Consider the following 27,778-nt stretch of genomic DNA (forward strand, 5'->3'; position numbering starts at 1 on the left):
GTTTCTCCATGAACTGAGTCCATAGGTGGATGTTGAAAGCAAGAAGGTTAGCTGTAGATGCAAGTGGTGGAATCCATACTGCTGGTCACTTATTAGTTATGTCTCTAAGTGCTTTGAGAGTTGGTTGTCGATGACCTTCTCCATGATTTTTGAGCAAACAAAAGTGAGAGCAAAAAAAGATGATAAAAGTCAACCAATGAACTACCATTCATTTGGATGGGCTGGACGTGGACCTGTTTCCATGTTGTAGAGTAGATGTCAGTTGAATAGGATTGATCAAAGAGTCAGTACAAGATAGATGTTAGTTCTGGAGCACAATTTTTTAACCCAATAGGTGGGATACCATAAGGACCGGATGCCTTCTTTGTGTTCAAGTTATTAAGGATTCTTTGGATTTCTTTTTGTCAGAAGACCATGGGAAACATGAAGGGAGCCATTCTTTGTGAAGTGGAAGGAACTTTGCCATCAATGCAGAAAATGGTAAAAAAGAGCATTGCCAGAAGTTGGTCTTGTCTTTTGGCAAGGTGACTACACTACCATCTGGATGTGAGTGGTGGAAACCTGGGTGTGTAGAAGTTGCACCTAATGGCCTTGGCAGGAGATCAGAAGGAGCGACTGCCATTTGGGCAGGAGGTGAGTTTGCAACATTTGACTCTTTCAAAGTCAAAGTAACTTCAACTAGTCTACTTGTAAATAGAGACTGTTGACCTATAAGTTACTAAAGAGATCCTATATGATTGACACAAAATAAATATTTTGGCACATGATGAGTAGGGAGAAGAGGACAAAGGTTCACCCCAGGAAGATAAATAAAGATGTGCAAATAAGTTTCTTTGTTTGGAGAGTGGTGAATAAGTGGAATGGATTGCCAGAGTTAGTTAATTCTATGTTCATATGCAGATTTCTTCTAACTTTGGTGTTCTCAGTAAAGAACACAGACAGTTCAATCAGAAAACATAGAATAAAGGTGCTCATGCACATGCTAGCTTTGTATAAGTCGAAGCCTTTATGGAAAACTTTATAAAGAAGTCAATTTTTAAATACATATGACATATGTTACATGTCATCATGTTTACATGTAACTGCATCTCATATGTATTTGTGATTTCTGAAAAACTAGAATGCATTAGGACAATTTTAAGATCCTGATTCAATATAAAAAATCAAGTATTTCAAAGCTGAAATTTCCACTTCAAGATGAAACAAATTTTCAGTTTGTTTAGTATTAATAAACTGAAAATATTTTAATTTTTCAAACACATAATAAATTATTTGAATATTGTCAAGCTAAGTAGACTCACAATGGCAATGTTGTTTTTTACTAGTTTGAACATACAAATATCTGAAACATAAGCTTCATGATAATTGAATTACCTCCTTTTTTTCCCAGCCTGCAGGCTTAAGATTAATGGTTTATTTATTAAGATATCTAAATTAGGAATAAATGGTATTCCTAGATAGTATGAAGATCTGGATGATTGAGATACTTTGAACAAATTTTAAAAAGTGAGCCAAAAAATGGTACAAGATTGGGAAACAATGCGGAAGGTAAAAATCAAATACATTAGTAAATATAGAGCAAAAAAGTAAGAATAAAATCATAAATAAGACAACTAGTTTTTATATTTTATCTGATGACCACTAAAAGAGCCAGCACACTGTTCTTTTATACTGCTGGCTAGTCATTCTTTAGTACAGTTTTAATTTCATGATCTTTAAATTCATTGCCTCCCAAATTTTTTGAAGGCAAATGGATGTATTCAGTTTTATTTGCTCCACAAATTCCAAATCGCAATCAGCTGAATTCAAAATTAGCACCATCAGCTTAAGAAGTATCAACAGAAAAGAAGTGGCAGAAGAACTAGAGAAATACCAAGTAATCATAATTGGTATTGCCGAAACAAATTGAAATTTTCTAAATATCCATTACAATATATTATATTCGGGCAATAATCAGGAGTAAAAAGAAGTAGCTGTAGTAATCAACACTGAACAGAAGGATAAACACTTTGAATGCCAAGCAGAGTGATGCGAGCATGCATGAGAATAGGAATTGCGCAATGAGACTTATTTGTGCTTGTGGTCCAACAGAAGGTTCTACTAAGGAAGAAGTGTCAAAATTTTTAGTCATTATAGAAGGTAGCTGGCCTAAAAGAGTTGGTCTCTGTTGCAGATCTTAACAGTAGCATAGGAAATACTTTGGGAAAATCTGGAGAAAAAGTAAAGCTAATAATAATGTAAAAATGATGCAAGATTGTTAAACAGTGTGGAAAGTAAAAAACCAAATGAGTAAATATACAGCATAAAGTAATAAACCTGCTGGATTTTCTGCTCAGGATGAAGAATAGTCACTACTAATTTTAATGCTCCACTATAAAGACTTGCAAAAAATGAGATGGAGAGAAGTCATATCATAATAAATAAGAAAAGCCTCATTGACTATGTTGTTGTTCATAGAATATCTTCATACTGGTTCAGGACATAAGGGTTATATACAAGAATGTTTTTTTTTTTAAAAAAAAGAATGTCACTGCTTTCAGAGGTAAACTGCTGAGTCAGATACAGGCAGTTCCTGCTTTAAGAGTTTTTTTTTTTTTTTTTTTACAAGCATCAACAAAAAATCAAAAATATGAACAGTAATTGCTGCATAAGAAATATTTAAAACAGCCAGGAGACTCTATACTCTACGTGCATTCAAGCAGATAAGAGTATCTCACTGATTCACATAACATAAAGCAGTTACTATATTGACATTTTATATACAGAGTGGTTGGGTTGTTCTTCATTTTCACTGTCATTTTAAAATTCATCTTATTAATACTGCACAGTATGCCAAAATGAAGTAATACTATAGTGTATCATTATAATTTTCTTAATTTTAAAGGCTACATTTTTCATTTCATTGACCTTTGTTTAACATTAGTATGGTCAGATTTCATTGTTTAGGATGTAACACCTGTTTTAACATAAAGCAGAAATTTATTTCCCATAGAATAGAGTTATTGCTTTATGAGTTTGCACTAGAAATGAATTAACTCATAAAGTTGGTAACTACCTGAATACGAATATTACTCAAGGAAAAACGCAAGAATTTGAAGGCAAGAATCAAACATTGGAGACTTATTGGTAAACTCCGAAGAAAACATTGATTGATTCATCCAGGGAAGTATGACTTCCCCGTGTGAAATCATCTACAAGGATAGAAAAATCAGAACTCCATGGTGGGCTCAGGAACTTGGAGGCACTCATAGAGAAGAAGAAAACATATCAAAATGTGAGAAAGCAGCTAAATAAGTAATTGGACGACTTTGGTAAACATATGATATATGTGATATAAAGATGATATATATCTGGAAGGTGACAAACTGCCCTGTATTGAAAAAGTTTGGAAATTGAGAAAATACTATAAAAGGAATTAGAGATGATAATGGTGACGTGAAAACTGGAGATAGATATTCTAGATCTCTGGATTACTCCACACATTTAGAAAATTATTAAATGGAACAAGAAGTAACAGAACAGTGGAAGAAATAGTCCAGAAAAATCCAGTTATACATATCAATATTTCAGTTGAGAAAAGTCATCAAAAACCTGAAATGTGGACAGGTAGCTGGAGTAGATGATATGCAACCAGAAATGCTCAGGTGTGGAGGTATAAAAGTTTTGCAGTGACTGAGGCATAATTCAGGTGGTCTGGACAGGGGTCGAATTCCAAATGATTTGGAATAGAGCTCTCATAGTACTCATCTATAAGAAGAGAAATAAAACTGAATTTTTCTACTGAGTGTTCCTAATAAGATTATGCAAGCATACTGGACAAAGGGCTAAGAAAAATTGTGGAAGGGGAAACTTGGAGAAGAACAAGCTGGGTTCAGGTCAAATAAGAGGTGTGATAGATGAGAGTTTGACAAAATCGTACCAACCTGGTGCAAACGTTAAGGATGTAAGTGAGTCGATTAGAATGCAAAAGCAGAGGGTGAAAGAATTGATAGTAGTAGCAGGAATGAATGATTTGAAAGGAGACAAAATGGCTATGAGAGAGGATTTGAAGGAATTACTTAAGATAGCTAAAGAGAAGAGTCACAGAGTTAGGATGGTGAGCCTGTTGGTGCGATATGACAGTGAAGAGTATAGGAGGGAGGGCCAAAATTGCTAATGATTTTATGTGTGGATTATACAGGAGGAGTGGTGTGGAATTTGTGGAGTGAGTTCGATGGGCGAAAGGATTTATATAAGATGGATGGTTTACATTTGAATGGATTTGGTGTACGGAAGGAAAAGGTGTTGTTGAATGAAGTGGAAGTGGATTAAGGTGGGGGGGGAGTACATATACAGACTTTAGGGAGACAGTTGATTGTATAAATGTGTGTAATATGCCCGAGAGAGTACGAAGGACAACAATTCAGAATGGAATAGTTAGTATAAGGCATCAAAATAGGGATGGAACAAATGGGCTTCTGCAATTCGTGTATACTAATGCCAGAAGTATTAGGAACAAGAAGGAAGAATTTTTGGCCTTGGTTGATACTTCCAGGCCACAGGTTATTAGTGAAACATGACTGACAGAAGGTGATATAGCTAGTGGGATTGAATGTGAGGGGTATGGTGTGTTCTGGAGTGACAGGGAGAATAAAATGTGGGGAAGAGTGTTATTGATGATAGCTGATGAGCTGCAGCCAAGGAGAATAGAAGTGGAACTGCAGGATAGAGAAAAGACACATTTGAGGCTATTTGGTATGAGATTGAGACTAGCAGAACAAAATATACAGTTGGGTGCTGCTATAGACCAGGTGATGGAATAGATGGTGAAGATAGTATGCATAAGCAAAAAGAAGAAATGAGTGGAAGGAGGATAATTATTATGGGAGATTTCAACTATGGTAACAGTGATTGGAAGGAGGAGAGGATACATGGGAGGAAGGAATTGGATTTTATGCAGTTATTAAGGGATAACTATCTGCGACAGCATGTAATGGAAAATACTACCGGTCAGAGAGTGCTTGACCTGGTAATTGCATCTGAGAATTTGGCTGTAACGAATATGACCATGTTTCCACCTATTGGTGAGAGTGATCATAGGGTCTTGACCTTGGGAGGTGGCTAAAGGTGTGGAATTTACAATTAAGACAGGGTACATGTGGAATTATCGGGCTGGTAAGTATGACAATCTTAGGAGTTTGATTGGTTCAGTGCCATGGCATGTAAAACTGCAAGGGCTGGATGTTGATAGTGCATGGGAGGCAGTTAACAAGTGTTTGCAGGAAGCAATGGCTGACTATACCTAGAGTCCGAATAATAAATCAAGTAGTAGTTAAATGAATAAACAACACCATTAAGCTTGAGCTGCAAAAAAAGAAACAACTGTGGAGGGAATTTAAGGAGAAAGGTGACCTGCAGGTACACGAACGGTATAAAGCGCAGACCAGAAGGGTAATGAGTGTGGTAAGAAAAGCAAAAGCAGATTATGAAAGGGAATTAGCCATGCAAGCTAAAGAGAATCCCAAACAGTTTTTTCGATATGTTGCAAATAAAAGAAAAAATGTATATGGCAGAATGATTTTAAGGAATGCCGATGGTAGGGATGTAATCGAATCAGTTGATATAGTGGAATTACTGAGCGAGCACTTTGCAAGAGTATATCATCCACAGGTGGTGACATACTCTTGCAGGAATGAAGGAACCAACAGCTTGTACAGGAATTGTGGTGAATGAAGTGGAGGTGAATAGTCTATTACAAAACCTCAATGTCAATACATCTGTGGGATTTTATACCAGCTCGTGTCGTATGTGAAGTGGCTTAAGAATTGTCAGTGCCCTTGACCATTTTGTTTAATTTGAGTCTCGGTCTGGGTTAGTCCCAAGGGGGGTGGAAAGAGGGGAAAATAGTTCCACTGCATAAAGGAGGTTCAAAGACTGCTCTTGTAAATTATCGACCGATCAACAAATCAGGAATCGTTGTCATGGTCTTGGAAAAAATAGTCAAGAAAATACAGGATTGGATAGATGAAAATGGGATACTGTATGGGGGACAGCATGGTTTTGTGAAGGGTAGATCATGCCTCAGTAACATGTTCATAGGATAGGAGAATTATAAGACAGACATCCTCATCATTCCAGCAGGATTCAGAAGAGTATCTTGCATACTCATACCAAATTAATATTTGGTATGCAGTACAGTACAGTTCTAATATGTCTATTGCAGAATATCAGTGATAATGCAGGGGCTGCTGTAAAAAAAAATTGTGGAAAAACAGGAAGATGGTTCCCAACAACAAAAGGCATTTGACCAGGAGACCCAATATCTCCTGGTCAAATGCCTCTTTGGAAAGAACAGCAAATGTCTTATAGGATAATATAAAGGGGGAATTTCAATTCAGAGTAGAAAAATCAATAATTTACAATTTGCAGATGACATACATCTGCAAATTAATGAAGATGAATGTGGGATGATAATGAAAATAAAAAAAACTAAAACAGCGATATTCAGAAAGAGGATGAAAAAGCAAAAGGGTGAAGAACATGAGTTAGAAGAGGTTATGAATTTCACATTCTAGGATGCAACATGATTCCTGATTTAGACTGTAGGAAAATAAAAGATCTCAGATATTTAAAGAAATTGTAAACCTATAGGCAGTGGACAAAATATGGAAAAGTATATCAATGACTCTTTCCATAAAGCTTGAAACTACTGGAAACATGCATGTTCACAAGCATTTGATGGTTGAAAGACATGGACAATGGTTAAAGAATGTGAGATGAATACTGGCTTTTGAAAGATCATATTATAGGAAGGTTCTATGAAACAGATAAGTTCAAAAGGTTACAAATGAAGAACTGTATAAAAAAGTAAACTCTATAGAGAATCTAATGAAAAAAATAATTCAAAGAAAACTTAAGCTTTTTAGCCATATCTGCAGGATTGATAACAGTGGAAAGATCAAACCTTTATGCTTGGTACAGTCAGCATAAACAGATGAAAATGGATAGATGATGTAAAGGAATGATATGAAAGAGTTTGCAGGATTAGAATCACCAAGAAGTGAGAATGGTGAAAAGAGCATCAACATTGACTCCTGTACTGTGTTGCCTCTCTATGTTATCTTACTCCATCGTCATCTACCCTACACCATAGAAATTTGCCCATGTCCAACCTATTCCCAAGAAGGGTGACAGATCCTCACCCTCAAACTATCTATGATCTCTCACTTCGGTCTTCTCCAAAGTAATGGAGAGAATCATTACTTTTATTACAGCCAACTTTTATGCTATCTTGAAAGTACTCAGCTAATAAACGACTTCCAGTTGCCAGTATGGATTCTGCCAACACCATTCAACAGGGTATCTGCTCATCTTTGTCACATACCTCTGGATAAGTGCTATGGAAAAGTTTGGTGAATCCCAAGTGAATGCACTAATAGATATCTCCAAGGCTTTCAACCAGGTCTAGCACAAGGGCCTATTAAGTAAGCTTCCATCTGTCTCATGACTTCTGCACTGGGTCTCCAGTTTTCTCACTGGACATACATTACATGTGATGATTCATGGTTTCCTGTCTTCTATGCAGCTGATGCTGGGGTTCCACAAGATTCTGTCCTGTTAACCACTTCAGTTGACCACCAATCCAATACAAAGTTTTGTCAACATTACACTACACAGTACATTACATTCATCCTTCTCTCTCTTGACAAACCATCACAACTCAAAGTAACAACCTCTGCAAGCCCAAATTTGTCAGGAATAATAATAATAAAAAAATTTTGATTCTATCTGCAATGTATTCTTCATTGGGGCTCGAATAACCTTGTCAATTTCACCCCCTGCAAAACATGGTTCTGTCTTATTTCCCACACAAAACAATCATTTTATCCTAGACTTATCTTTGACAACACCAAAACTACTAGGCAAGAGGAGATCTCTCTTGGGATTGCCTCGATATCAAGACTCTTCACATAAGCATATTACAACCATTGCTTCCTCAGCATCCAAAAAATTAGGATTCCTCTTTTGTTACTTTACCCTCAAACAGCTATTAACTCTGTACAAATCACAAATCCACTCATTCATTGAGTAATGCTTTCACATCTGAAGAGGTGTGAGCAGGCAGACTGATTAATAACTCATTCCAACCACTCTTGCACAGGCATCTAGTATCTGTTGCATGCATCTTCTATAAATATTTCCATGGTAAATGTTATCAGAACTATCATTAATAATTTTCCCCTCTCTACCAAATCCATTGCAGCTACCACCCAACATTGCTTCACAGTCAAACCCCATGTGTTTCTCAAGGAATACAATGCACAAGCTTTCAAATTCAATATGAACAAGTTCCTCATTTCCCAATTCACTTCCCATACATGGTACTAATGTACTATAAGTTGACTAACCAACCACTCATGTATGTGCCAAAAAAAAGGGGGGGGGGGGAGACACCAATGATGATGATCATTTTAATTCTTACCTTTTTATATATCATTATTCATGTATTTGGTTTTCACCTTTCATATTGCTTCACAATTTTTGGCTCACTTTTAAAATTTGCTCTAAATATCAACTCATCCTGATCTTCATAATTCAGGGATGTCTGAATTATTCTAATTTAAAATTTTTAATTAATAAATAATTTATTAATCTGAAGCCTACAGTTTAATAAAAAATAGGTAGTCCCTTACCATAAAGCTTAATTTTTTTGTTCATTGAGCATAAATTCAAAGTGACATCTGTTTTTATTGTTTCATAGATTGTGGCAGCATGTGTCCTTAGCTATTCACCGAGGAGATCAAGTTGCAGCAACAGAAGAGAAAACAATTCTTGAAGAGGCCCAGAGGAAAACTACTAGAGAGAGACTAGTAAAACTGGAAAAATGGGTTCCAAGACAATTTGCACAAGATTTGTTGACAGGTGAATGGTTATATAAGCATGCTGAGTAAGTATTTATATGTACATGTTTGGTAATAAAAGAAGTTATGATTGACTTAATTTTTTCTTAACAATTTCACTAAAGCCTTCTATAGGTGTTGAAGAGAAGATTAAAATACCAGGAGCAGTTTATTACAAAATTCCTTACAGTGAAAGAAGTTCATTTCTTAGCTAATTTTATGAGAATTGCAATTTGTTTTCCTTTGGTTAGGAAAATCTTGAAACAATTTCTATCCATCTGAATATATTTTTGCAAACAAGTCTGAAAAGAGACATTCTCTCACACATCTCTTTATTCAATCACACTTGCCATTTTTATACTACTGCATGACTTCTGCTACAAACACATTTTTATATCCATAATATTCTTTATTAGAAGAAACACACGTATAAACCACAGTGAAAATTATTTAATTGTAAATATTTCATCCTGGATTGCTTAAGGGTCAAAGCTGTATAACTGAGAGGAGACCTCCACATAGCCTTTAAAGGAATGCGGAGAACCGACCAGGGCTTCTGACCTAATGTCCAATCCTCACCTTCTCGTGGTGCACCCTGTTGGGTATCTACTTTGATACTGAACGAACGAGGATGGGCTGGCAATTTGGGATTTAGCCGACCAAATTGTATTCTTATTGGTTAAACCAAAATAAAAAATGATGGTACAACATGAAAAAATTTCATGCCGGCTGGGGCGTCGCCTGGATAAACAAGGCCCCCGTTGTTTTCGCCAGGGAACCAGGGCGAACAGCGAAAAGTCAGCTACTGGAACAAATCTGAAAACAAACCCCAACTCAACATCACCAGAGTTAAAGATCGGTACTATCAACGTAAGAAGCCTGAATGGCAAAGAAATGGAGCTAGCTGAGGAATTAGATAAGTACCAGATCGACATAATAGGGGTGACTGAAACAAAAAAGACCAAAACTGGTGAGATCTTTCTGAGCAATAAATACAAAATGTTATATTCAGGCAATGACAATCAAGGAAAAGAAGGAGTAGCCATAGTATTCAACACAAAATACGAGGCTAATCTTCTTGAATGGCAGTCAGTCTCAAGTAGAGTAATGTGGGCAAATATGAGAATGGGGAACTGGACAATGAGACTTATTTGTGCCTATGGTCCCACAGAAGGTTCTACTAAGGTAGAAGTGGAGGAATTTTTTGAGGCTTTAGAAAAAGCAACTGACACAATGAAAAAGGAAAAGTTGGTCCTTGTTGGGGATCTAAATAGTAGAGTAGGAAATGATTGTGAGACATACAAAAATATTTTGGGAAAATTTGGAGAAAAGAGCAAAGCTAATAATAATGGAAAATATCTGTTGGATTTCTGCTCAGGACATGGACTGGTTATTACTAACACCATGTTCCAACATAAAAATGTGCACAAATTCACATGGAGAGAAGAGGCTAGGAATAAGAAAAGTCTCATTGACTATGTTATTGTTGATAGTGATGTTTTCTCCCTGGTGCAGGACACCAGAGTGTACAGAGGATTTGAAATTGGAAGTGATCACTATTTAGTCTTGAGCAGGATAAAATTGAATTTCATACTGAAAAGAATAACATGTAAGAAAGTTTTAAAGCGAATAAAAGTTGAGCAGCTCTCAGATGTGAACTGTAGACTAAAATACAGAAATATTATTGAAAAGAAAATGAAAGAGTTTGAGAACAGGAATCAAACCTTGGAGATTCAGTGGCAAACTCTGAAGGAAACATTGATTGATTCTGCCAGAGAGGCATGTGGTGAGGTTGTGTGCAAAGATAAAAAAATCAGAACTCCCTGGTGGACACAGGAAGTTAAAGAGGCAGTGAAGGAAAAGAAGAAAGCATATCAAAAGTTCCTGGCAAATAAGTCAGCTTTTACTCTTACAGAATACAGAGACAAATGTAAGAAAGCTAAACAGTGTGTAAAACTAGCTAAACAAAAGTCATGGGAGGACTTTGGCAAGAATATAGAAAATAAATATCAAGAAGGTGGCAAAATATTCTGGAGGTTGTTGAAGAAGCTTAGGAATGGAGGAAAGAGTGCTGTAAAAGGAATTAGAGATGATAAAGGTGAAATGAAAACAGGAGAAAAAGATATCCTTGAAGTATGGAGTAATTACTTTGAAAAACTGCTAAATGAAACAAGCAGTGATGAGAGCACAGTGATAAAAAAACACTGACCAGGCATGCAGTCAGGATGGTAGTATAAGAGTCTTACAGTGGCTGCACTGCATAGTTCAGAAAGCCAGGACAGAGGGACGAATTCCCGATGATTGGAGTAGAGCTCTCATAGTACCCATATATAAAAAGGGAAATAAAACTGAATGTGAGAATTACAGAGGTATTTCCCTACTGAGTGTTCCTGGCAAGATCTATGCAAGTATACTTGAGAAACGGTTGAGAAGAATTGTGGAAGAAAAGCTTGGTGAAGAACAAGCTGGATTCAGGCCAAATAGAGGCTGTCAGGATCAGATCTTCACTTTACGACAAATAGTCGAGAAAGCATGGGAATATAACAAAGATCTGTATTTAAGTTTTGTCGATTTGGAAAAGGCATATGACAAGGTGCCAAGAGAGAAGCTATTCAATACGCTGCAGTTATATGGTGTCAATGGGGCATTATATCAAGCAATACTTAGTCTTTATTTGAGTTGTGAGTCAGCAGTTAGAATTGAAGGAAGTACAGGAAGATGGTTTAATGTTAAATCTGGTGTGAGACAAGGATGTACATTATTCCTTCTGTTATTCATTATCTATATGGATCACATTATGAAGGAATGTGGTATTAAACCTGATATCAAAATTGGAGATGTTAATGTCAGCTCTTTGCTTTATGCGGATGATGTTATACTTCTAAATAAATCCGCTACAAGTCTGCAAGATTCTCTGACTAAATTGAATAGCTGTTGTAATAGATATGGTATGAAGGTCAGCAATAAAAAGACAAAGACAATGAAAATAGGCAGAATCATTGAAAATGTCAACTGTGTTGTGAATGGAGAACCTGTGGAACAAGTAAAACATTTCAGCTACTTAGGCACAATTTTTACTGAAGATGGTAAACTAAATATAGAAATAGACAACAGAATCAGCAAAGCTGGTATCGTGGGAAGTCAATTGAATAAATTCATATGGAATAAGAAAGAAATTAGTCGGAACACTAAATTAGCTGTATACAAGACTGTGTTCAAACCAATTTTAACTTATGGATCTGAGAGCTGGGTCAGAAGTAAAACACTTGACCAAAGACTAGAGACCGCAGATATGAGAGTCCTGAGAAAGATTAGAGGCGTGAACAGATGGCATCAATGGCAATATCATATTTAAAATGAGGATATTAGGAAAGAACTTGACATTGTCAGCATCCAGGAATGCGTTAGCAGAGCTAATCTCAGGTGGTATGGTCACTTGAATAGAATGGGAGAGGAAAGATTAGCAAAACAAGTGTTCTCTGCCAGGTTGGCAGGAAAACGACCCAGAGGAAGACCAAGATATAGGTGGATTGATACGGTACAAAGTGCCTTAGACGATAGAAATATAAGATCTGATAATGTTGAAGTCTTGACAAGTAACAGACTGATTTGGAGGAAAATTGTAGATAGGAAGTTAGTAATGATGTAATTTTTTCATGTAGTACTGTCATATCCTGTACACCCCTTGAGGGTACATGGCAGGAATTTGATGATGATGATGATATTTCATCCTAAGTATCTTAGGACATCATCAGTACAGTATTTAAACAAAATTAGGAATAACATACAGTTAGGGCGCATGATTACAATAGAATCTCATGAAAACGTGCATAACCTGCTAAAGTAGTACAAAAAAAAAAAAAAAACGTTAATTATTTAACACAATTTTGTATGATAATTTCCCATACTTTAGGAATAGTCAGAACGCCGTTGCGGTTTAGGTTTGGTCTGTGTAGTAGGGCTTCAGAACTTTCTTTGTATAAACGTTCATGTTTAAATAAAGATCTATGTAAAAGTTTAGCCTTTTCCCAATGGATCCTATGGTTTGGATTTTCAATTCCGTGTTGAGAGAGGCCAGATTTCTGCGGTTTAAGAAGACGAATGTGGTCTTGATGTTCCGAGATGCGTTTCTGAACAGACCTACTGTCTGTCCAAAGTAAGATAATTTGCATGAGCATGGAATCTCATAAACACCAGGTAACAACAAGGGTGAGAATTTGTCCTTAGGAGAAGGTAATAAGTTGTAAATTTGGTTGATAGGTTTGTAAGTAGTGGCAAAATTGTATTTCTTCATAATTTTAGAAAGACGTTCTGAGATGCCTTTAACGTAAGGTATGGGAATCCTATGCACTTCTTCCTGTCTGGTTTGATGTATGCAGAAGTGACTGATGATTTTTTGAGTTGTTTTGAGATTATATCCATTTAGGATGGCTGTATTATCGTATGGGAAATTTTCATACAAAATTGTGTTAAATAATTAACGTTTTTTTTTTTTTTTTTTTTTTTTTGTGTGTGTGTGTGTGTGTGTGTGTGTAATACTTTAGCACTTTATGCACGTTTTCATGAGATTCTATTGTAATCATGCGCCCTAACTGTATGTTATTCCTAATTTTGTTTAAATACTGTTACGGATGATGTCCTAAGATACTTAGGATGAAATATTTACAATTAAATAATTTTCACTGTGGTTTATACGTGTGTTTCTTCTAATTATGAACGCACCACAGGTTTCGTTATTTAAAAAAAAAATAATAATAATAATAATAATAATATTCTTTAGAGTATAACTGGTACTTAAAGAGAACACCTCACCTACCCTGGCCTCAAACTGCAGTTATTTGGGATGGAGGGAAACTGATGGCATTATCCACAAATCTTTTTTTTCACTGCCTGTGTTGACTATTACAGTAAGTGATGTGCTTGCAGAGAGACATCTTCATCTAAAAGTGCAACATGTCAAATGAAATCATTTTACCACGAAAAAAAAAAAAAAAAAAAAAATATATATATATATATATATATATTAACACCTGTTAACAGGATTACATTTCTGTTTTGAGAAACCAGATATACAAAATATGTAGTTCATTTGGAAACAGGTGTCATGCAAACAGTAATGTTGAAATACATTACACTTAACATAAAATAAAATAAAAATAGTCTTTCGTGTTGCACAAACCAGTCAACATTAATTGACAAGTCACAGAAATTCTATACATATGCATTGGTGTCAAAAACCCAAGGACTAACATTATTTCTGAAGATTAAAACCATAAATTTAGATGAATTAGCTTGTGGTAATTTGTATAACTCATGATTTTGAGTAGAAAGCAGGTATGCATTCATATTTTCGAATCATGCTCAAAGGGTCACGTAGTAGCACTCAACAGGAATAAAGGCAAATGGTTGTGCTAAGCAAACTGTGTTTGAAGGAAGCTCTTTTTGTGAAGAAATAAAGTAGCAAACTTGGATGTCTTGTAATGTCTAGAAGACATCATCTAGATGATTTTCTAGGAGAGTTTGGAATCACTTACGAAAAATACATTTCTCTAACATTTCAAGTTCCTTAGCACTGAATGAGAGTTTTTGTTCTCTGAATAGAACCAATCAGTTTGAAACAGCTGTCAGGCCAGTGAAACCTTATCAAAATGGACTAATAAAAGGTGAATATATAGACACTTGGGCGACACCTATGCATTTTTTAAGTCATCCGCACTAAGGCAACTCATGAATGCCGGGGAGTGTATTCCCGTAAGCTCTCTGGTTATCTTATCTTACAAAATTTTCATAGTTTCTACATTTAGCTTTGAAATAATGCTGGATTTAATATCCACTTTGCTTATATAACTTTTTTACTTCTTGTAAAATCTCTTTTCTGATTAACATTCTCATAGAACTCTTGTAGATTCCTTTGATCTCATTTGATTCATAATTTCTGTTTTTTGCCTTCTTTAAATGCTTTTCGTGTGTAAGTTTTTATTTCCTTGGTATAAATCTCTCTCTGTGATATTTCACATTTTTCTCTATTTTGTGTGCACTTTTGTTGGATCCCAATCCATGTTGAGATTAAAGGAAATGAGGCTGCAGATACTGCAACTAGGTCAGCTCATTTCTCAAATTTCCACCAATTCTGCCTGTCCCCTACACTAGGCAGATCATAATACAAACTATTATCCCACTGGCAGTCATGGAATAAAGAGACAAATGTTACGTCGTTGCAATCTGTATATTTTACTTTGTTCTATCTCTAATTAAACCACTATCTAATCTACTGTTGTGCCTTTTAAATATTAATTCAGTACTATTTCCTTTTCGGATATTGGCAAAATTTATATTATGCTCCGCCAGCCAATATCCTATAACAGAAGAAACTCTTGTTCAGGGAAATAATTCTAAATTCAAAAGGGATACACACAATATTTAATCTTACTCTAGCTTCGTGTAGATTCAGTTAGCAGTCGTGACCTGAATCTCACTTAAGCAATAATATCTAAATTCCTTCCCGCCAAAAGGTTCTATTTTATAAGTGGTGGTTTGAATTCGTAATCGGGCATAAACTCAGGTATAAGGTATAAAACATTTATTGGAAGAGCACAAAACATTTACAGTTAAGAAAATTCAATTATTTAATAGGACAAAACTCGCGCTAAGTTAGGGTTCATACTGAATCACGTCAATGAAATTAAGTAAGCTAAATCTTTCAAATACAAAAAGATAAGATTGAGTGTAAGCATAGCACTACTAGGTTATAATTCCTTTCTACAAATCATTCATTGAATGCACATTAAACACTTTCATAAATACACTATCAACAGCTATCTTAATTCTAAATCTCATTAGTCAAGCCTAGTCATTCTCAATCAAAATACTGCCTATCAACAATTTTTCTTTGTTCCATGGGGTTTAACTAATTCAATCAAATTCTCATTAAAAGCAAGAAAGCGACTATCTTGACGCTTTCACATGTAATTTTGGGTTACCCTCCTGTATATCTATCAGCTGTCTCTGTGCCTGGCGATGCACTACGCTGTCCTCGAATCACCTCCGGACTTTGGCGTGTTTTCTACTGCTCCACAGGAAACTTCCTCCATTCTCCACGATGGGACTTCTAGCGAAGGCTCGATTCTGCATAGGCCATCATATCACGATCAGCTTCGCTTGGAAATCTTCAAGCATTCTCAGGAATAGGCCCTGCCGTCCGACATCGTTGTAATCGACTCACCGCTCTCTCACAAATCACCCGACCAAACTTCCCAAAGCTGGAATCTAGGAACCAATGAAGAAAAAAGCCTGTAATATGGCATGCATCGTCCTTTTATTCACCCTTTCATGTGCCCTCTATTCGATGTTTTTTTTTTTTTTTTTTTTTTTTTTTTTTTTTTTCCCGCACGAACCTCACAGTTCATGCCCTTTGGGTGATCCCACACTCTCCCTAATCTGTTAGGTTACCATATTCCAGGTAGTCGTTCTGATGTCACTTTCCACGTAGGTACAGCCTCCGTTGCTACGCTTGACACATACAGATTACATATGATTATTTTGGATTACTATTTATTATCTGTTTGGAAATTTCGTAATGTACTAGATAGCTTAATGGGATTTACAAATAATTTAACAATTCCCTTACAAAATTCTCTGCTTCTGAATTCAGTTATGCAGGAATAAACTTCAGTATATAGTACATATAGAATACATATTATCACAAGGACATTTTTTATAATTATGTGCAGGTATCTCCTTAATTAGTAATATTTAGTATTAAATCCTGAATAAAGAATTTGCTTGTAAAGTTCTCCATTCAGGATCTAACACAAACAACAGGCTCCATCAAATTGTAGCCATCTAGTCTAGACTATAAATAGGAAGTTGTTTTGGCTCAGCTCTGCATTGACACACACTCTTTCCCTATTGAGGGGTAATGACATACTTGCATGTGAATCTTCGGCACTAGATTAACCATCATTCACATTTTAATCAACTGCCCACGTATTTTCAGTGAATCTTGTCACAATTTTAGTCTTTAATCTGTCTGAGCCCTGTACACTCAGGCAGGTTTTATCAGGTTCGACATGTTTCTTTTGTGTTTAAATTTTTACAGAATATCAGTATTTATCACTGTATATATAGATCATACACATATTATATATATTATTTTTATTTAGAGAATGTAATTATTGTATATAGTATTTTAATACATGGCTAGTTTTATTTGTTTTTTTTATTAACTTCTTTACACTTGTTTTTTTTTAATCCTCATTTCTATACCTGTTTATGCTGTTGCTTTATTTATTAAATAATTATTACTTTGTGTACTGTTATGACCTTAACTATCATTGCACCACTAAATCCTTAATCAAATCCTACCCCTCCATTATCCTTTACTTTCCTCAACAACCTTTACATTCTCCTTGTTTCCAGCTAACTTATTTGTTCCTACTCTCACTATCAACTCTTGCTTGCTCCTCATATCTAGTGCCTCAGTCACTTGCTCCAGGAAAACAAACTTTGGGCACCTTCTCATTCATTACCTCTTTCACATGACTGTCTTTCATGCCATTCTTCCTTAGCACACAGAACTTTTTCCTTTTAAGTGTAAGAGCCAACCATTGTCGACTCTTAGGTTTAGAAGAAAAAGGCCTTGCATTTTGAAAAGAGAAATAAATTCATATATAATTTACAACCAAATATAATAATATTCTATTTCTGCAACAGTTGTGTGTTATATGAATATTTTCATGAATCAGATATTGAAAAACTGGACAATTTTTATGAAAATAGGACTGTCCAATTTTAAATAAGACAGGTACCTTAGAAGTTGAAATATTTGAAGATTATTCATTTTAATTAATTTTAGCTATGAGTTTTATTTCATTAATCCCAAGATGATTGATTATTTTTCAATTATATGTATCTGTTAAATTGTTTCTGTAAGTAATTCTTAAATTCAGATAGTCATACAAAATTAACTTGATTTAATTTTTACACATGCTAAACCTTATCAATCTGAAAATTATCAAATTTTGTATAGTTCCAGACCTTGGGACCCACGAACAGATGTAGTTCAGTATGAAAATAATTATGTGGTGCAAACCAAAACTCGACACAAAGCTCCAGCTGTAAGAACAGGAAGCATACTAAGCTTGGAAGATGCCAGTAAAGGAGAGCTGCTGAGACATATAAATGTTGATAGAATCATTCCACGGTCGGTAGGATGCTTGAAGCAGGGGATTCGTAGGAGTAGCATAATGATGCTTGGCAGTGAAAGTTCTTCTCCTGATGCAGAGGTCATTCATGGCAGTGATTCTACTGAGAGTGATGGTAAATAATTTATTTTTTTAACACGGCTTATGAAACTTGTAAAGTTGTGTAGGATGGATAAATTATTTTTAAACATATTCAGGGACAATAATATGTGATGTAGACATAAAAGTATTGATGTACTCTTAGCAGGATTTTCCTTAGCCACTTCTGGATTACACTCCTGCAGTTTTGCAAACTAAAACTTGATTTTACTGAATCCTGTGAATTATTATTCTATAGTGATAACAGTTGTTTAAATTTAATTCTAGGCCCCCCCAAAAAATATCACTCATGTAGTTCTGGTGTTACTGTGGCAGCATTACAGCGTGCACTTGAACCACTGGAGCTATTGCAGCGGGAAACTAATTCTACTCTACACACAGTGCAACGTCATCTTGAAAGCATCATGGCCCAACAGCGGCGGTTACAGGAGCAACTAGCTCAACGAGGGGATCTTAGTATTATTGCTGCAGTTATACTAGTTCAGTTATTACTCCATTGGCTGCTATGACTGATCAGTTTATGTTGGATCAGTTCTACATTGAAATTAATTTCCAGATCAAAGTGTTTTTGGAGGTATTTATATATGACAAAATTTATGTATATATTGCTTAGAAACAAACACTATACAAAGACTAATAAAGTCATCCTCTAAACAAAATCAAATCCATTCCAGATGTAAATTTTTACATACTTCAGGGTTGTATATCTTATGTACAGAGAAGCAGGTGTGACATGCAATGTTATTTTCATGTGAGAAATTGTACTAAACTTTTGAGAAAGCAGAAAAAACTACTGTATTAGAAGCATTTTTGTAGCTCTCAAAAAATTTGAATTATATGTGAACTTGAACGCCTTTTGTACAGAATTCTATGTATATAGTGATGCTGTATGCACAAATAGTTCTGTTTCTTCTTTGTTTAATTTAGTCCATTTATATGGCAAGTCTTCTGTCATTTAATTCTATTGTCATTTTATTTAATTACAGAGAGGTATCAGTGTGATTAAATGATCTTGTATCACTTCATACATGCTCCCATAACATGTGCCAACCTTGACATGAAAGCTGTTTAAATATGTTATTTTTTGCCAAATCACTCCTATGTATGCAATATAGATGGTAATTTGCTGAACTTACACACTTTATAAACTTGTTAATAGTAGTGATTATGTAGAATTACTGCCACCTTTATCTAAAAATCTCATTCAAATGAAGCAATCACTTTGTTTAGGCTTACCTATAATTCTCATATTTATTTCTTGTAGCTTCTGAGATATTGTCATGCACACGCTGTGCATGGATGAAGCATTGTTAGTTAAGCACTGTGACCTCATATCTGTATCATGTGTGCTGAGGCTGTAAATAATTATAGGAATTTTTGAAACTTTTCATTTTTACTCATTTATTTTGCTTTCAATAAAAGATTTTTTTTGTGTGATATGTTGCATAGCCAAACTTATTATCTTGCTATAATTTTGAATCCTCTATATCAAAATATATGATATATTTTGTACTTGAAATTTCACAAATACATTTAAAATTTTGGGATACTTTTTATTTTAGTTCCACCTCCAAAAGATTGCGTGGGACTATGAGCCATTCAGAGGTACAAATTCCCAACCAGCTAAATACACTTGCCATGATCTTTGTAGATAAAAACTGTTTGTAAAATGGGAAAAGGCAGGTTAAAAAAAAAAAAAAACTCCTTTCATATATTGAATTACACCAACTAAGAGAACTGCACTATTTGTAACTGTTAATTTATCGTATGCCTGTAGAGAAAATTGTCACGTGCATGCGCACACACATGTTGTGCACATATGTGCATGTTTCAGAAATTACTATCAGTTATATTTCATCATTTAATGAAAGTACTAGTCAAATTAAACATATTTGGTCGTTTGAAAATTAAGCATAAAAAACTTATTGTTTAATACTGACCATATACAAATATTTGTATATGGTCAGTATTAAACAATAAGTTTTTTATGAAAGTACTAGTCTTTATATTTTCCAAAGATGAGTAGTAAAAAAATTTTACTACTTCATTTAATCACTTTCTACCATTTTGTGCAGTTGAAAACAAGCTACTTCTGAAAATCAATAGCTCTGACAACTTACAGGCTAATTATCAGGTAAGCATACTTTTAGATCTCATCTCATCTTCCTTATCCCTCTTTTACCTTGCGGTGTCAAGGGTTAGTTAATCATTGGATCTCAAGCCGTTCACAGGATAAGGTGGTCAGCTGTATGCCCTGATGTATCCTATGTCCATAATGTTGAGTTCTCAAGCCTTTGGGGGGGGGGGGGGAGAGACCCTACTGTCCACCCCAAGACCAGCTAACTTGGCTATGGCTGAGGAAAATCCTTCAGCTCCTTACGTCACCGATGGGAATCGAACTTAGGACACTCCTTCCCGAAGCATATGGTCACGAAGCACACAGCCACTAAGCTAACTGTGTGGACTACTTTTAGATTTTTCTTTTAATATTAATCCCATATAGAAATTCAATACCAAAACCTGTAGCGCCATTGGTATTGAGGGAGAAGGAGAAAAGGTTAAAAACAGAGAGGTGTTTTTTGAAACATCTGGAAATTATAGTACTTAGTTAACTTTACAGAAGGAAGAGAGTTCCAAAGAACAGATTATGTTCTTTTGAATTGCCAGAAAAGGCAGTGAGGCAAATGCATCGTTCTGTTAATTGTATGTGTTCTTCTGGCCAGTTTTGCTAGTTTGATGGGATGGAAAACAAGAGAATCATAGAGTGGAAACCATTTCTGTATGAGATTCAGAGAACAAAGGTAGATGGAATGAAAGAGAATGAGAAGTAGGTTTGAAGTTCAGCTGTGAATGTTAATCAGTAGCCATTCATATTTTTTATAGACTTAGAGGAAAGTTGAAGAATGGCAGAAGCTGACTCATAAGTCATGGAAGTGCCTGTAAAAATGGCAGTAGTAATATCTGAGAGAAAGATAATCAGTTAGCTAGATCATCTTCTAGACAATGTCAAAAATATTCAGGGTAGTTTTGAATGCAGAACCCCAAATTGCGAGAATGGTAGTATAACATTTGGTAAACTTGGGATTTGCATACAGTTAACAGAAATTGCAAGAAATCATCATCATCATCATCAAATTCCTACCCTCAAGGGGTGTACAGGATATGATAGTACTACATGAAAAAAATTACATCATTATTAATTTCCTATCTACAATTTTCCTCCAAATCAGTCTGTTACTTGTCAAGACTCCAACATTATCAGATCTTATATTTCTATCGTCTAAAGCACTTTGTACCGTATCAATCCACCTATATCTTGGTCTTCCTCTGGGTCGTTTTCCTGCAAACCTGGCAGAGAACACTTGTTTTGCTAATCTTTCTTCGCCCATTCTGTTTAAGTGACCATACCACCTGAGATTAGCTCTGCTAACACATTCCTGGATGCTGACAATGTCAAGTTCTTTCCTAATATCCTCGTTTTTAATATGATATTGCCATTGATGCCATCTGTTCACGCCTATAATCTTTCTCAAGACTCTCATATCTGTGGTCTCTAGTCTTTGGTCAAGTATTTTACTTCTGACCCAGCTCTCAGTTCCATAAGTTAAAACTGGTTTGAACGCTGTCTTGTATACAGCTAATTTAGTGTTCCGCCTAATTTCTCTCTTATTCCATATGAATTTATTCAATTGACTTCCCACGATACCAGCTTTGCTGATTCTGTTGTCTATTTCTATATTTAGTTTACCATCTTCAGTAAAAATCGTACCTAAATAGCTGAAATGTTTTACTTGTTCCACTGGTTCTCCATTCACAAAACAGTTGACATTTTCAGTGATTCTGCCTATTTTCATTGTCTTTGTCTTTTTATTGCTGACCTTCATACCATATCTATTACAACAACTATTCAATTTATTCAGAGAATCTTGCAGACTTGTAGCAAATTTATTTAGAAGTATAACATCGTCTGCATAAAGCAAAGAGCTGACGTTAACATCTCCAATTTTGATATCATGTTTAATACCACTTTCCTTCATAATGTGATCCATGTAGATAATGAATAGCAGAGGGGATAATGTACATCCTTGTCTCACACCAGATTTAACATTAAACCATCTTCCTGTACTTCCTTCAATTCTAACTGCTGACTTACAACTCAAATAAAGACTAAGTATTGATTGATATAATGCCCCATTGACACCATATAACTGCAGTGTATTGAATAGCTTCTCTCTTGGCACCTTGTCATATGCCTTTTCCAAATCGACAAAACTTAAATACAGATCTTTGTTATATTCCCATGCTTTCTCGACTATTTGTCGTAAAGTGAAGATCTGATCCTGACAGCCTCTGTTTGGCCTGAATTCAGCTTGTTCTTCACCAAGCTTTTCTACCACAATTCTTCTCAACCGTTTCTCAAGTATACTTGCATAGATCTTGCCAGGAACACTCAGTAGGGAAATACCTCTGTAATTCTCACATGCAGTTTTATTTCCCTTTTTATATATGGGTACTATGAGAGCTCTACTCCAATCATCGGGAATTCGTCCCTCTGTCCAGGCTTTCTGAACTATGCAGTGCAGCCACTGTAAGACTCTTATACCACCATACTTCAGCATTTCTGGTCGAATATCATCTACTCCTGCTGCCTTTCCACATTTCAAGCCTTTGATGGCTTTTTCTACTTCAAGTATGGATATGTATTCCTGACTGCATACCTGGCAGTGATTTTTTACCACTATGCTGTATTCACTGCTTGTTTCATTTAGCAGTTTTTCAAAGTAATTACTCCATACTTCAAGGATATCTTTTTCTCCCGTTTTCATGTCACCTTTATCATCTCTAATTCCTTTTACATCACTCTTTCCTCCATTCTTAAGCTTCTTCAACAACCTCCAGAATATTTTGCCACCTTGATATTTATTTTCTATGTTCTTGCCAAAGTCCTCCCATGACTCTTGTTTAGCTAGTTTTACACAGTGTTTAGCATTCTTGCATTTGTCTCTATATTCTCTAAGAGCACAAGCTGACTTATTTGACAGGAACTTTTGATATGCTTTCTTCTTTTCCTTCGCTGCCTCTTTAACTTCCTGTGTCCACCAGGGAGTTCTGATTTTTTTTTATCCTTACAGACAACCTCACCACATGCCTCTCTGGCAGAATTAATCAATGTTTTCTTCAGAGTTTGCCACTGAATCTCCAAGGTTTGATTCCTGTTCTCAAACTCTTTCATTTTTTCTTCAATAATCTTTGTGTGTTTTAGTCTACAGTTTGCATCTGAGAGCTGCTCAATTTTTATTCGCTTTAAAACTTTCTCACATGTTATTCTTTTCAATATTAAATTCAGTTTTATCCTGCTCAAGACTAAATAGTGATCACTTCCAATTTCAAATCCTCTGTACACTCTGGTGTCCACCAGGGAGAAAACATCACTATCAACAATAACATAGTCACTGAGACTTTTCTTATTCCTAGCCTCTTCTCTCCATGTGAATTTGTGTACATTTTTATGTTGGAACATGGTGTTAGTAATAACCAGTCCATGTCCTGAGCAGAAATCCAACAGATATTTGCCATTATTATTAGCTTTGCTCTTTTCTCCAAATTTTCCCAAAATATTTTTGTATGTCTCACAATCATTTCCTACTCTACTATTTAGATCCCCAACAAGGACCAGCTTTTCCTTTTTCATTGTGTCAGTTGCTTTTTCTAAAGCCTCAAAAAATTCCTCCACTTCTACCTTAGTAGAACCTTCTGTGGGACCATAGGCACAAATAAGTCTCATTGTCCAGTTCCCCATTCTCATATTTGCCCACATTACTCTACTTGAGACTGACTGCCATTCAAGAAGATTAGCCTCGTATTTTGTGTTGAATACTATGGCTACTCCTTCTTTTCCTTGATTGTCATTGCCTGAATATAACATTTTGTATTTATTGCTCAGAAAGATCTCACCAGTTTTGGTCTTTTTTGTTTCAGTCACCCCTATTATGTCGATCTAGTACTTATCTAATTCCTCAGCTAGCTCCATTTTTTTCCCATTCAGGCTTCTTACGTTGTTAGTACCGATCCTTAACTCTGGTGATGTTGAGTTGGGGTTTATTTTCAGATTTGTTCCAGTAGCTGACTTTTCGCTGTTCGCCCTGGTTCCCTGGCGAAAACAACGGGGGCCTTGTTTAACCGGGCGACGCCCCAGCCGGAATGAAATTCTGTCATGTTGTACCATCATTTTTTATTTTGGTTTAACCAATAAGAATACAATTTGGTCGGCTAAATCCCAAATTGCCAGCCCATCCTCGTTCGTTCAGTATCCAAGTAGATACCCAACAGGGTGCACCACGAGAAGGTGAGGATTGGACATTAGGTCAGAAGCCCAGGTCTGTTCTCCGCATTCCGTTAAAGGCTATGTGGACAAAGCTGTATAACCTCTCAGTTATACAGCTTTGACCCTTAAGCACCCGATTGCAAGAAATCTTAAGCAGAAAATCACACTCTTTCTTGGAAGCTGACAAGGCTATGGGTAAGATATTGTGTCAGAAAATATTAAAAGTGTCAGTCCATGAAGAGAAATCTGAACTTAACTGCAGATCTGAGCCTTATCAAAAGTGAAGAGGAGTGAGATTTTTCTTATTAATATTAATATGATGTTTCGATAGCATTAGAATTGATGCAGCTGTCCTTACTCGACCAAAGAATATGCATTAATTATGAATTTAGGGCTTTTGTACTTTTTTTGTATTTCTTTAATTTTCATCAGATTTCATTTTTCTAAATAGAGAAGAGAGGAAATAATCATGTGATTCCTTAAGTATGTATCTAGTTTAGGGGTGTCCTACTTGTTTTTATTTATGAAATCTGTTTGTTTTTTATTGAAATAAATACATTATGTTGTGCACTATTTCCATACCTTTTAATTTTTCAGGAAATAATGTTTACTAGAATATGAATTATAAAAAACGTTAACTAATAACCTTCTTATATTTCATCATCAGGGATCATGAAAAAAAGCAATGATATGTGCATGCAGGCACTAACACTGAGCAAATGAGACTGAAGAAGGCAAAGTCTATCTTAGAGTCCCGAACAGTGCATCCTAGTAGGCTAAATTGGGTTGTCTTTGCTGTCGGGTTGACAATCTTAAAATGTATTTCTTCCAAAATTTGGGGAAGTCTCATGCACCCAAATTTGTTGCAGTTCAGAAAGGTTTTTCACAGCTGAGGCAGATTCGAGGAATAGTCTTTCATAGTTGTATTTGTTGCGGTGTAATAGAGGGCTTCTTCCAGCGTATTCTGTGGTGGGTGTCCAAATCATGGTCAACAAGTCCTGAGTGGCTGCATTGGTGGAACTGGATAGAGTCTTTGTGTTCGGATATCCTGGTTCTCCTGCCTGTTTGGCTGTAGTAGGACAGTTTGCAACTGCAAAGGACCTGGTATACTCCTAGTAGGTCTAGGGGATGGTTTGGTGGAGCAGATGAGAGATGCCAATTTCTTATGTAGTCTGTAACTGGTTGTAAGGTCAATGTATTTCAAGGTGATGTTATTATATTATCTGACCTGCATGAAGTCAGAGATTCATCATGGGAGGCACGCAATGCTCATCCAACTGTGCTTTAAACTGATTCAATGTGCCTACATTCACAACACACTCAGGTGATGCATTCCACTCAGCAACCACTCTCCATGCAAAGAACCTGCTCACACCCTCCTTATACACAGTTCCAGCGATGGCCTCTTGTTCTACCCTCCCTTCTCATTCTATGAAAAATCTCTTCCATGTCAACATGATAATAACCCCTAACTTGCTTATATGTCTCGATCATATTCCCCCCCCCCCTTCCTGCTATTCTCAAGGCTCTGCAATTTACATTTGCTCAATCTGTCCTTGTACTCCACTGACCATCTTTGAGAATCTTCTCTGGATCCTTTCCAACATATCCTCGTCATCATGAAAACTCAGCAGCCAAATCTGTACACAGCAATTCATATGAGACCTGATCAAGGCCTTTTACAATTGCATCATACCCTCTTTATTTCTCTATGTCAGGGTCCTCTGCATCATTGCCATTATCCGATGTAACGTTTTTTTTCACAACTTGTGCAATGTGGGACCCTGAATTTCAGGTCTTCGTCCACCACCACCACTCCCAGATCTCTCATCTCTACTTCCTTTAAAGTTTTCCCCACCAAGTGTATACTTTGCAACATTGAACTGATAGTTTCACTTATTCATGCAATCTATTCAAGTTCTATAAGGCCATAACATTTGCTTGATTGCATTGCTCTCCCCAATTTTGCATCATCTGCAAACAGCTGCATATTACTAGTTAAATCCATCCCAATATCATTAACATACAAATTGAACAACAGTGATCCTAAAATTGACCCCTGAGGAACACCATTGGTAGCCTTCCTCTTTCTGGATGCTGCACTCCCTATATACAACTTTCTGATAGCCAGTCACTGATTCAACTCAGAAGTCTATCCAGTCCCATCTGATTGGATAATAGGATGTATTTTCATGTATCAGTCAACAGCCTTATTGAACAAGAAGATCTCATCTCCATTCTCCAAACATCAAGCTGCAAGTTTGAATATTACTGTAGCATGGAAGTTTGAAAGTTTTAAGTGGTTGATAATTTTGTTGCTCAGTTTGAGACCACTCTCTTGCAGAGTGGACACCAGAAGTGGCTTGAATCATTGATCTCTACATATCATTGATCTCTACAGCCATTTCTAGTATATTATATAACCCTAGGTCTATCTGCAGTGTTAAATGTAGCATAAGATAAGATTACAACCTTTTATTAGCGGTATTCACGTAGGGGAAAAAGGGATGGGTCAACATTGTAAAAAATAAGACTTATTTAATTAAATGTAGCTAAATTTAATTATTTAATTAAATTTAAGTTAAATTTAATTAAATAATTAAATGTAGTTTAATTATTTAATTACTACATTTAAGTTAAATGTAGCAATGCTTTAGAATATTGCCCAGATCTGTGAGAGATATTTGAATTGAAAAAGTGTTAACTATATGAAAATCCTAAAAAAATGTGAAAAATGAAATCTGTTTGGAGGAGAAAAGAGCAGAACTAATAAGAATGGTGTCTGCTGGAATTTTGCTGACTACACATCACTTATACCACGTGTACACAAATTAACAGAGAAAAAAAGACATGAAAAACAAGTCTTGACTTTTATGTTTTATTGTTAATAGTGATATCTTCACACTAATCTAACAAGAGTATGCATAGGATTTTGAAATAAGCAGCCACCGTTTAACTTTGAATGTCATTGAAAAGAAAAATATGAAAAAAAAATGAAAAGAAAGATTACTAAAACATGACTGCTCTAGCATATCCATCAAAGGACAGAATGGGTTTGCTAAAGGAAGGTCATGTTTTAGTAATCCACTTAGTAAATTTAGGTGACAGCTGTATTGGACAAGGTAGATGGATATACAATGGTATACTAAATAGCTAATTCCTTTTATTCCCTTATAGAGAGTAGGCGAGCCTATCTGGTTTTTGGAGACTGAGTGGGCAGTTCAATCTCCACTGGTAGCAAATCAGAAATTGCTGGCCCTTGTCTATCACTA

General features: G+C 35.7%; 1 protein-coding gene across 9 annotated transcripts in view; it reads left to right on the top strand.

The window, feature by feature from the left end:
- The window catches only part of LOC150106162 (oxysterol-binding protein-related protein 8-like), a 387,947-nt gene extending 368,329 nt beyond the window's left edge, over positions 1-19,618 (top strand). For all 9 annotated transcript variants that reach the window (XM_090394505.1, XM_090394508.1, XM_090394504.1 and 6 more), the window contains 3 exons: positions 8,741-8,926; positions 17,908-18,197; positions 18,449-19,618. In XM_090394505.1, coding sequence (XP_090250631.1) covers positions 8,741-8,926; positions 17,908-18,197; positions 18,449-18,690 — 718 coding nt within the window. In that variant the 3' untranslated portion in view covers positions 18,691-19,618. The remainder of the gene's footprint in view (positions 1-8,740; positions 8,927-17,907; positions 18,198-18,448) is intronic.
- The last annotated feature ends 8,160 nt before the right edge of the window (positions 19,619-27,778 follow it).

Source organism: Typopeltis vanoorti, chromosome 6 (assembly GCF_054136105.1).
Source record: "Typopeltis vanoorti isolate ZY-2024b chromosome 6, IOZ_Tvanoo_1.0, whole genome shotgun sequence".
NCBI lineage: Eukaryota > Metazoa > Arthropoda > Arachnida > Uropygi > Thelyphonidae > Typopeltis > Typopeltis vanoorti.